This window comes from Nansenia antarctica (genome assembly GCF_963989245.1).
Source record: "Nansenia antarctica genome assembly, chromosome: 3".
Classification (NCBI taxonomy): domain Eukaryota; kingdom Metazoa; phylum Chordata; class Actinopteri; order Argentiniformes; family Microstomatidae; genus Nansenia; species Nansenia antarctica.
Window position 1 is genome coordinate 30,911,272 of NC_137688.1, and position 12,500 is coordinate 30,923,771.

Genomic DNA, 12,500 nt, shown 5'->3' on the forward strand with positions numbered 1-12,500 from the left:
AGTAAGGTCAGTCAAATAAGTGCACCGTTGAATCAAAGAGAACACTGCAAAACGTCAGGGGGGAAATATTACTTAAAATGAGCGAAATGATCTGCCAAAAGAACAGGAAACAGATGTTTTTAAAACAAGTCAGACAAAAAACAAGCATATGTTGCCTTGATGTAAGATATTTCATCTTACTTACGGTACATTAACTTTTTGCAGTGAAGAAAGGGAGTTTCATATGGACATGTTTGAAAATACGGTCAGTTCTCATAGATCACCAGTACTACAGGACTAGTATAGTTCTCATAGATCACCAGTACTACAATACTAGTATAGTCTCATAGATCACCAGTACTACAGTACTGTGTTGAAGGGTTAGGGTTAGACAAATAAAAAAATAAATAATCATGCTTTATAGAGAAACTTGACAACTTCATAATTCATTCATCATCCATCCATCCAATCATCCATCCCTCCATCCATCCATCCATCCAATCATTCATCCATCCATCCCTCCCTCTCTCCGTCCTTCCCTCCCCTCCCTCCCTCCACCCCTCCCTCCCTCCACCCCTCCCGCCCTCCCTCCCCCCCCCCTCCCTCCCTCCCTCCACCCCTCCCCCCCTCCCTCCCCCCCTCCACCCCTCCCTCCATCCAAGGCTGCAAAGGGACAGACAACAGCACTCACAGGCGGGCTTGACCTCGTCGTGCGACCGTGTCCCGGCCACCTCTCGTCCGTCCCTGTCCACGCACCAGCAGTAGCTGCTGTCTCCGTAGCACTGCACCGGGCTGAACTGGCCGTCCGCGTCGCACTGGGGCAGGTAGTGGTGGGGCTCGGGGGCCCCCCCATAGTGCTCCACCAGGCTGGCCCTCCAGCGCTCACACACCGTCTCTGGACGCTGGGTGGGGCCCACTGCCACTGGGGGAGGGGGGGGGGCGGGAAGGGGGTAGACATTAGACATATACAGTATTTTTATATACGTAGAGACTGAGAGACAGACAGACAGACTGACTGACTGACTGACTGCCAGACAGACAGACAGACAGACAGACACAGGCAGGCAGGCAGCCAGGCAGACTGACTGACTGACTGACTGACTGACAGACAGACAGACAGACAGACACACGTACACACACACAGGCGGACACGCACATGCGCGCACACACACACACACACACACACACACCCACACACACCGCCCAGGACGGGCCTTAGGTAAGTACTCCAGCTGTTGCAGCGAGGTGAGCTGACCCCGCCAGTGTTTACGGCTCTGAGACAGGAGGGTGATGTATAGACCAGGGGGGGGGCCCCCTGGGAGGGAGAAGACTCAAACACACTCTAATCCCCTGTCTCATGTCCTCTCCTCCTCTCCCATACACTCACGCCAAGCCATGCTTGTATGCATGCATGTGTGTCTGTGTCTCTCACAGACATAAACAGATGTTCCATATTGTAAACAGTAAACACACTCACAAATCAATCTGTCTCTCATTTTATATCTCTCATTCAGGCACGCACGCACACACACACATGTCTGTCTGTCTGCCTGTCTGTGGGTCTGTCTGCCTGTCTGTCTGTCTGTCTGTCTGTGGGTCTGTCTGCCTGTCATTCAGTCAGTCAGTCTGTCTGCCTGTCTGTCTGTCTGTCTCTCATACACTCAGTGTCTCCCTCCTATCATCCAGACACTCACACAGATTTTTTCCGGGGTTTTCCAACTGTTATCTTTATCAAATCCTCTCAATAACATGTTCGGAAGGACACCTCAACTGCACCGCTTGACTCTCAAAATCCCACTTTACGATTTACTTTCCTCTCCCCGGCTTTGGGAAACGCCAATGTGCTTTTTTTTGGACCCCGGGAGTTTCATAAGGACACGGAGAGGAGCTATTTGGGATGTGAGTGAGAAGAGCACACATGGTCCAGGGTGAGGGCTGCTACAGTGGAAGTGAGGCATTGTGGGAGATTACGGTTCTATGGCCTTGTAGCAGATTGATTGGACAGAATAGGGTTGGATATATACGACATGGAAGAGTGTGTGTGTGTGTGTGTGTGGCAAGAGTGGGGGTAGAGGTGGCTATCTCCTAGTGGATTGTGAGTTGGACCGGTGATCAGAAGGTCATAAGTTCAAATCCCATCTGGGAACACCACCACCACTAGTGTGTGTGTGTGTGTGTGTTCTTAGCCCTAAATTACTCCAGGGAGACTGTCCCTGTAATCTCTAATTTCTAAGTCGCTTTGGATAAAAGTGTCTAGCTAAAGGATTAAAGATGTAATAGAAGGAGTGGGGAAGGAAGCAGGGAGCACCAGGGAAACCCAAGGCAGGCAGGTCCACCAGGACCGGCCCTGTCTGCCCGCCAACACAACCACCTCAAACACAGACCTGCCTCTCATGACTTGGCACTTCTCTCTCTGGGTCCAAATGAAAGTGATTACTCACGTTATTTAATAAGGGAGCTCAGCTGGAGCACTTTAGGGCGTAACACATTATCGCTAAGTCGACCGTTAAAACCCTCCAATTTTGTTTGGTTGCATTACATAGCAACGCTATAGCAACAAGTGCCTGAGCTTATACAGCACTGTAAACGAAGCGTAGATAAACTGATGTTCTCCAGTCCTCCCGCCCTTTGCAGTATGAACCGAATTAGACAACTTTCACTTTGTGTGTATGTGTGTGTGTGCGTGTGCGTTTGTGTTTGTGTTTGTGTGTGTGTGTGTGTGTACATGCGTTTGTGTGTGTGTGTGTTTGTGTTTGTGTTTGTGTGTGTGTGTGTGTGTGTGTGTGTGTGTGCATGTGTGTGTGTGTGTGTGTGTGTGTGTGTGTGTGTGTGTAGGTGTATGTGTGCGTGGGCGTGTGTGTGTCTGTGTGTGTGTGTCTGTGTGTTTGTGTATGTGTGTGTGTGTGTGTGTGTGTGTCAGGCCTAACACGGCTAGAGCCTAACGTCTTCCCCTCCGAATCTGGCCCGAACTTCAAATACAACGTTTTTACAATTTTTACAAGCTCCCCAGTGGTTGCACACACACCACGTTTTTCTTATTCAGAGCCACACCTCATAGTTGTGTAATTCTCTATAATGAAATAATGACAAAATGTCATTAACTAGTACGGTAAGTTCCAACTCCCACCAAAGCTAGTTTGTAGTTGTTGTTATTCCAAGCGTATAAGCGCTGTGTGCAATAGCCTGGGGACGGTGTTACAACATTTGTAACGTTTATCGAGGGTGGCAGCGGCACATTACAATGTGCAATTGTTTACAGCTGTTCATGGGATCCTACGGCTATTCAGTTACGTTCATTACATTAGCAAAACAAAACACAGAATCCGGTGGTAATATGATACTTGTGTTAGTTTGTATATATATGTAAACGCTTCAACCCCAGCCGACTTCCCATCGGGCTTTACGAGCCAAAGCTCGAGGGTGTCTAAAGTGTGTGTGTGTGTGTGTGTGTGTGTCTTAAGTCTTACCTGGCGCATCACAGTTTGTGGGGGGAGTCCCGGGTGTTGTCCTGGTGCCCACTCTCTCCTGCCCCCTACTGTCCACACACCAGCAGTGTCCTGTGGAGCCATGGCACTGTAGGGGTCTGTACTGACCCTGCTCGTCACACTGGGGTACAAAGACCCCAGCGATGGGGTACCCCTCAGGACTGGTGGTCTGGACACTGTCCTTATGCTGCTCACAATGGGTCTTAGGACGCACTGGACGATCTGTAGACACATCTGAGGGGAAAACACCATGAGGTTTGTCACATAAATCACTTTAATCACAAGTTATGCCGGCTGGCTAGCTAGCTAGCTAACAACAAAGAACATAGCGCTAGCTAGATAGCTGCTCTGCATGTTTAGCACATCAGAACACGCTGATAAAACATGAACACGCTAAAAACACATGACTACGCATAACTAGATGATCACACAGTCCCTAAACATAAACAAGATATATATCACCATGACAACACTCATTCGAGTACAAAGCGCAGAACATGTTACAGCAGACGATAGTGGTGTGACTCGCATATTGAAGACAAGCTTAGTTTGCCCACTAAATAAGTATTTAGTGATGCTAAAACTGTTGTTTGTTATATTGAGTGAGCTTTTCAATATTTAAACTTTCGTAATATAAAACAACTAAAAACACCATAAAAAAAAAAAAAAAAAAAGGTTTTTTCTCAATTTGTGTGACTTGACGGTGCCGACTTGGTACACCTTTCACCAGCTACTGTCACATATTTGGGATATTTAATTAATAGGCTGCAGTCATGGTGTTATTAGCATTACTTTTACTAATGTTTTTGGAATCAAAACACCTAGCGCTCTTACCAGGTTCATCACAGTTAGTTCGGGCAGAGCCGGGTGGTGTCCTGGTGCCCACTCTCTCCTGCCCCCTACTGTCCACACACCAGCAGTGTCCTGTGGAGCCATGGCACTGTAGGGGTCTGTACTGACCCTGCTCGTCACACTGGGGTACAAAGACCCCAGCGATGGGGTACCCCTCAGGACTGGTGGTCTGGACACTGTCCTTATGCTGCTCACAATGGGTCTTAGGACGCACTGGACGATCTGTAGACACATCTGAGGGGAAAACACCATGAGGTTTGTCACATAAAGCCATCTATAGCTGCATCGCGAGCTAATCATGAAAGCTGACATTAGATAGCTTTCATGTTTATTTGCTAGAATGCTTAAAAAATCATAGTTAGCTAATTAGCTACTGCAGGTGCACAGCTACATACTCAGGCTGCATTCGTAAATTCACTCTGGAATCTGATCAGCACTCATGGAATGCCTCTTTTCCAATCAAATTACTTGGTCCCTCTATGACGTTGAACCCAGTGTGCGCTCTGGCGCTCTCAGAGCGAATTTACGAACGCAGCCTCAGAGTCAGAAAAAAAAGTGCTGGTTGAAATGCATTATTTTACAAGTATCATGATGAAAAGGATGCTATCATACTTAATTTTTTACTATTTCAGAATGTATTTTTTTTTAAATAAAAAAAAACGTACCTGGTTCATCACAGTTAGTTCGGGCAGAGCCGGGTGCTGTCCTGGTGCCCACTCTCTCCTGCCCCCTACTGTCCACACACCAGCAGTGTCCTGTGGAGCCGTGGCACTGTAGGGGTCTGTACTGACCCTGCTCGTCACACTGGGGTACAAAGACCCCAGCGATGGGGTACCCCTCAGGACTGGTGGTCTGGACACTGTCCTTATGCTGCTCACAATGGGTCTTAGGACGCACTGGACGATCTGTAGAGAGCCGAGACCGCCAAGTTAGAAAACACTGGTATTTGGACTGTTATCCAAAGTACATGTTTTACCCCATTATTATACAGTAATTACACTACTTGGCCTAGGGTTGGTACACCGATGAGAGGTTGATGTTGGCATGCCATTGGTAGACTGACGGCCGCTTTGCGATTGATAGACTGACGGCCTGAATGCCATCACTAAACCAACAGTCGCTACGAGGATGGTGGGCCAATGTCAATGGTAGACAAGCAGTTGGCATGCCAACGGAAGCTAACAGTCGGTCTGTCAAAGGTAGACCGCCATCGGCATGCCAATGGTAGACCAAGGGCCCAGTTGTTCAAAACCTTTAATCTGGATCAGAATGAGCCTGATTCTTTTTTGCTGTCCAGGATCAGATGGAGCTGGCTGATTTCCCCCTATACGACTCAAAATCAGTCAGATAGATCTGATCCTGGATAGCCAAAAAGAATCAGGCTCATTCTGATCCAGATTAAAGGTTCTGAACAACTGGGCCCAGAGCACTGTGCCACCAGTGGACTGATTCAGGGCCGGTTGCGGGTTTCGGCTTGACGATGAGGGTCCTATCTTTGACCAATATGAATACTTGGCTATCTGAGGGCAGTGTGAGAATGAGCAGTGTAACAGTTGAACAACGGACCACTAGCCTACAGTACCAGTCAAAAGATTGGCCACATTTCCCCATTCAATTGAATGAGAAAGTGTGTCCAAACTTTTTACTGGTACTGTACTTGGCCTAGGGTTGGTACACCGACGATAGACCGATGTTGGCATGCCATCGGTAGACTGATGGTCGGTTTGCGATTGATAGACTGACGGCCTGACAGTGCCATCACGAAACCAACAGTCGCTATGTGTGGTGATGGCTTGCCTCTGTTGGGCCGTCGCAAAGTCAATGAGCACGATGTTGCCATGCCGACAGCTTTCGCATATAGAGGGCCGCTGACTCTGCTGTCAGCGGGCCACTCGTGGGCCACCACAAGACACTAGCTGGCAAGTAGTGTACTTTTTCTAGAAAGCATGTGAAGATGAGAATCACTGTTATTATCCATGATGTTTTAAGAGTTCAAACGTACCTGGTTCGTCACAGTTAGTTCGGGCAGAGCCGGGTGCTGTCCTGGTGCCCACTCTCTCCTGCCCCCTACTGTCCACACACCAGCAGTGTCCTGTGGAGCCGTGGCACTGTAGGGGTCTGTACTGACCCTGCTCGTCACACTGGGGTACAAAGACCCCAGCGATGGGGTACCCCTCAGGACTGGTGGTCTGTTGACTGTCTCTGTGCCATTCACACTGGGTCTGAGGCCGCTCTGGACGATCTGTACAGGGTTAATGAAGAGTGTTCACGCACACATACACACACACACACACACACACACACACACACGCACACACATTCCGTGACACATGGGCCTAATGTAATGCAATCACATAACCTTAAGGCTTACCTTAAGGCTGACACCTAGCTAAATATTTGTTTGACATAACACAGAGTCAAGGACTTACAGTTCACAAGTTCAAAGATTAAGTACATACACCGCATAACTCTGATCCATTAAACGTTTCACAACTACCCTCACTGTCGTCTGTCAAAACCAATTGTCATCTGTCCTTAGTAAACACACAGTGCTTTAACCCCAAATTGAAACAAGACTGGGGATTAAGGGGGGGAAGTGGTGTAGTGGTAGTGGTGGAAACACCACCACCACCACCACTAGTGTGTCCTTGAGAGAGACACTTAAGTTACCTCAGGGAGACTGTCCCTGTAATCTCTAATTGTAAGTCGCTTTGGATAAAAGCGTCTGCTAAAAAATGTAAAAAACAAAATGTAAATGATTAACGCGCAGCTTGGACTGGTCTCTGTCAGGCACCAACAGAGTGAAGGGAGTGAAATTCACTTTGGCTAACCCTAACCCTCCTGTTTATGGAGGGGGGGGGGGGGGGGGGGGAACTAAACTGCTGTTTCCGTTGACACTGAATCTTATCCTCTCTGACAGCTCTGCGGATAAAAACTGGTCTGTTGAGCGGTCCCATCCACACTCCACTGTCAGACCCATCTTTTCTTTCTTTTTCGCTACAGACTGAGAAGCTGTGTTGAATCTGCGGTGGCATCTGGAAATCGTATCAGTTGGTGTATTTCCGTTTAATGAGGTAATTGCCGCCGCCTCTTTCACACAAATAAGCATTTCCAGACAACATGGACACACCATGTAAGAGGTGGAAAGAGAGAGAGGGTGGTTATCACTGGATGGTTCAAATCTGGAGGATTAGGATGTAATGACTTTTTTAGATGAATAATGTCAACAGCTCTGGTGAAGACGTAACAATTACAACCATTGCTGGAGATAAAGGCGTCTGCTGAAAGGTCAAAAATGTAACTGTGATGTCAATTGAAAACCAATATACAGCATGAGACTGTAAGTGGGGGCCAGCATTAACTGTGCATGGGCGTGTGTGTAAATGGTAAATGGACTGCACTTATATAGCGCCTTATTCCAAAGCGCTTTACAATGGCCTCTCGTTCACCCATTCACACATCAATACCGGCCCGTTCATTGGGAGCAGTTTGGGGTTCAGTGTCTTGCCCAAGGACACCTCAACAGCCAGGGTTTGAACCACCGATCTGCTGACCATGCGATCATTAGACGCCTGCTCTACCTCCTGAGCCACAGCCACCCCGGTGTGTGTGTGTGTGTGTGTGTGTCTGTGTGTGTGTGTGTCTAAAGTCTTACCTGGCTCATCACAGTTGGTGGGGGGAGTCCCGGGTGGTGTCCTGGTGCCCACTCTCTCCTGCCCCCTACTGTCCACACACCAGCAGTGTCCTGTGGAGCCCTGGCACTGTAGGGGTCTGTACTGACCCTGCTCGTCACACTGGGGTACAAAGACCCCCGGGGAAGGCCCCCCCGGCACTGGCCGAGGCCCCCGCGGGCCCACTCCCCCCTGCAGGCTGTCCCTGTGCTGCTCACACTGGGTCTGAGGGTCCGGCTGGACTGTGGAGAGAAAGATGGAGAAGGCTGACTCAGACTATGGGTTCGTAAATTTGCTCTGGTGTCAGAGCGCTCTGGTTTTAATGTCATAGAGCACTCTGAGTGAAATCAGTTCATTTACGAACAGTCGTCGTTGACGGCAGACACCACAACAATAACATTACCATCATTTCGCTGGATGGGCAACAATTTTATGTTATCGTGTTAAAATTGATGTTGATGTTAGCTAGCTTTCTGTTGCTAACTTTAGTGATGTTGACAGTAGATACTCGTTAAGTAACGTTGCCGAATTCTATCTGGGGTGAATCTCTAAGCTGAGTTGGTTGGTTGGTGGACACTCAGGCGACACCCAGTGCATGTTCAGAGTGACAGTCGCTCCACCAAATTACATTTCACAATAAAAGTCCCGCCCGTTTTGAACGAAATACAGTACAAGCAGACCATGCAAAACCAGTTGTTTTCAGGTACTTTTATATATATATATATATATATATATACCAGGGTTTCCGGTAGAAAAATTTGCCGTCGGACATCGTGTCCGGGAAGAATTCGATTTACCGGACAAACGTGATATATTCCGGTCATCATATTAAAATATAATATTTTTTTTTTTTTTTTGAAATCATATATATTTTTTTCAAATCTAATATAGCTGTTTGTCGCGGTGATTACTGTTGTGTAGCGGCCTATATATGCCATTTAATGTCTATTTCTCATCCGATACGATTAGATGCGAGCTATATAATATATAATAATATAACATGATTTGACGCATGCGCGCTATGCCATGCGTCAAATCCAGCGCTGAACGGGTCCAGCGCTGAACGGGCGCCTCACTGGGAACTGAACAGACAGCATCGATCAATGAACGGACTCCACATTACGTTAACTGAAGTTTGTTAAATTGTTTGGGATTAATGTGAGTTTTCTATTTTCTCTTTCCAGTTTTACCCTTTTTTTTTAAATCAATAAAACAACGTCATTTCTATAACCAGGTCTCGCTGGTTGGGAAGGCATTTCGTTTAGCTCGGGAGTATGACAATGGGGAGAACATAACTGTTTATTGAGAAACAATTGATAGGCAGTCTGGGATACGTATATAAAGAAATACCACAATGTCTAGATGTATAACATTTTATTGAACAGTAACAGTGCAAGCATGTAGGCTTCTGGCGTGACACGGCTAGCCTAATTTCCGTTCATATGCCTTTTATCAGATAAAATAAAATAGAATAAAACTCTTTGAAAATAAATAGGCTTTAAATTAACTTGCAATGCGTATAGGCTAATTTCCGTTCGATGTTACAGCCTAGGCTATGCCTTTTCTCAGATAGATAGGGGATAGCCCTGTAAGCTCATACGGGTCTGTATGTCGTCCTGAAGACCGGCTGTTAGATCATATCGCTGAAGTTTGTCTCCATCTTAGTGTAAATGTTGTCCGTTTCGTTTGTTATCCTTGTTATTGTGCGATAAAGTTAAAGCGCTCCGCTTCGGGACACCATTTTCAGCTGAGCACCAAACACACACACGTAACACTGCCCGAGAGAGAAGGACCCGCCCCCTTTAGTTAGCCTATAGCCTATAGCCTATAGGCTAACTAAAGGGGGCGGGTCCTTCTCTCTCGGGCAGTGTTACGTGTGTGTGTTTGGTGCTCAGCTGAAAATGGTTAGAGGGAATTATTTTCACCGGACATTTATGTCCGACGAGTTTTCAGTTTGTCGGACTTCACCTAATTTTACCGGACAAAGACCGGTAATTACCGGTTAACGGAAACCCTGATATATACTCATGTTTATTTCTTGTTTCTCAGTCGTACCAGTCTGAGGGGAGCATTGGAACCCGTCTCCATGGGAACCGGTTTGGCACTGGCACTGGAAGGAGCCCAGGGAGTTGGAGCAGGAGGCCTGGGCGTGGCAGGGCCTGGAACTGCACTCGTCCAAATCTGGCACGCAAAGGGTTCAAAGGTCAGCCATACAAATGGTAAACGGACGGCACTTATAGTGACACATTATTTCAAAGTGCTTTACAATGGCCTCTCATTCACACATTCACACACCGATGGCAGCAAGATAGCTACCATGGAAGGCCCGCTCATTGGGAGCAATTTGGGGTTCAGTGTCTTGCCCAACGACACCTCGTCATGTGGCCAGCCGGGGTTCGAACCACAGATCTTGCGATCATTAGACGCCGGCTCTACCTCCTGCGCCACAGCCGCCCCACTATCAGCTACCAGTACAACACCAACCAGATAGAAGCCCATGCTAAATTATTAAACATTCCTTTTAATATAATATGTATGCCATTTAGCTGACACTTTAATCCAAAGCAACTTACATTGGGTACAACGAGTGCATATATTTCAGTATATTATATGGTCCCAGCGGGAATTGAACCCACAACCTAAGCGTTGTTAGCGCCATGCTCTACCAAACTGAGCCACAGAAGACCACACTTTTAACTGAGAAAGTACAACATTATCCTTAATGATGAGGAGGATTGGGGAAGGGGTTTATTTCGCTGTCTGCCATTTTCCGGGGCTGTAGGGAATCAAACCGGACATGGGGAGAGAACCAACCCCCTGACCTCCTGGTGATCTTCAGCTGTGAGGCTCCTACGCACTCTTTCCTGGCAAAGACATTGGCCCATTGTCCACCCCCCCTCCCCCCCCCCCCCCTCCCCTCCCCCTTCCCATCAGCCCCCTCACCTACTGTACAGTACTTGGAGTATGAACAGTCTGCTGCTTACACTCTGCTTCAGGCAGGATGGGTTAGGTTTCTCTGGTGCAAACATAAGTATATGTGACAGCACAAGGGAAATGACTACTACTAATTAACTAACTTAACTGTACATAACTCATAGCTGTATATACCTCGAAACTACTGTACTTGCCATGCTGTACCTATCACTATCACTGTCATGTTTTAGATCATGTTTTATATCACTATTTGCACTTCTGGTTAGATAAGCTGCATTTTGTTGTCTGGTACTTGTATGATATACAATGACAATAAAGTTTAATCTAATCTAATCTAATCTAATTCATTTGATACAAATAATTTTTTTCTCAGTAGAGAGACGTTTTCAAAGGTATTCTAAGGGAATCCAGCGGCATTGAACCGGTCATTCAGTTTAAGTCTGAGTATCTCTACCACACATTTTTAAAAATACTTTTACACTGCATAATAGACTGCAAAATACACTGTAAAAAGTAAAATCTAAGTAAGATGAAGTATCTTAAATCAAGGCAATATGTGCTTGTTCTTTTGTCTGACTGCACTTTTTTAAATCTTGTAAAAATGTCCTGTTCTGTTCGCAGATAATTCTGCTTATTTTAAGTCATATTTCCCCCATTTTATTGATTATTTTTTTCTTGTTTTTGAGAGCTGACTTTTTGCAGTGTAGACTTACCTATACAGGTGCGCCCGTCAAAGCCAAACTCATACCCGCTCTGACACTGGCACCGAACACTCCCTGGCAGGTTAATACACTGGGCATGGGCCCCACACGAGCTGAGCCCCTCAGCACACTCATCCACATCTGAGAGAGAGAGAGGGAGAGAGAGAGAGAGAGAGAAAGAGAGAGAAAGAGAGAGAGAGAGGGAAAGAAAAAGAGAGAGAGAGAGAGAGATGTGTCAGAATCACAATCAGAATCACAATCAGAATCACTTTTATGACATCTTACTGTACTAGTACACAAGAGTCAAATTCTTTGGCTTTGGTTCCTCAACGTTGACACGTGTGTGAGAGAGAGACCGGACCTGTTATGTTGCTCCACGTACCATCTGCCCTGAGAAGCACGCAGCCCCATAAAGCTGCAACTCTAACGTGGGAGCAGGGATCCCACTGCTGACACCATCATTAATTAGATTGGACCGTCGGGGGTTCGTTAAGAGGCTTTTTACTGGTGTCCTGGTGAACGTAAAGACTGTCGGCCCGCCTGGAGCCGTGAGATAAAAAACATTCCCTGCAATCACTGTGTTTGTGATGACAGCGGGAGGCTAGGGTGTGTGTGTGTGTGTGTGGGGGGGGGGGGGGGGCTGTATACCAGGCCTCGTGGGAACACGTCTGGAGCCCAGAGGGCTGATCACGCAACAGTGGAGGCTGGTTTTGATCAGGAGGGGTAATGATAGGGGGTGAACGTCCCCGCTCGTTGACCCCCCTGCTATCTGCCCTGGAGGGGAGGAGGGTGGGGGGTGGGGGGGGGATACTACCAGGTGATGAAATTACACACAGTCAGAGAGAAGCCCCCACCCACCCACAAGGAGAGAAGCCCCT

General features: G+C 47.2%; 1 protein-coding gene across 1 annotated transcript in view; it reads right to left on the minus strand.

Annotated features, from left to right (window-relative positions):
• The window catches only part of nid2a (nidogen 2a (osteonidogen)), a gene marked incomplete at its 5' end in the record, with an annotated part of 52,101 nt that overhangs the window by 9,456 nt on the left and 30,145 nt on the right, over positions 1 to 12,500 (minus strand). Inside the window, 8 exon segments of the mRNA XM_080527164.1 lie at positions 671 to 901; positions 3,447 to 3,686; positions 4,299 to 4,538; positions 4,982 to 5,221; positions 6,319 to 6,558; positions 7,972 to 8,229; positions 10,043 to 10,168; positions 11,635 to 11,763. Of these exon segments, the coding sequence (XP_080383290.1) occupies positions 671 to 901; positions 3,447 to 3,686; positions 4,299 to 4,538; positions 4,982 to 5,221; positions 6,319 to 6,558; positions 7,972 to 8,229; positions 10,043 to 10,168; positions 11,635 to 11,763 (1,704 nt within the window).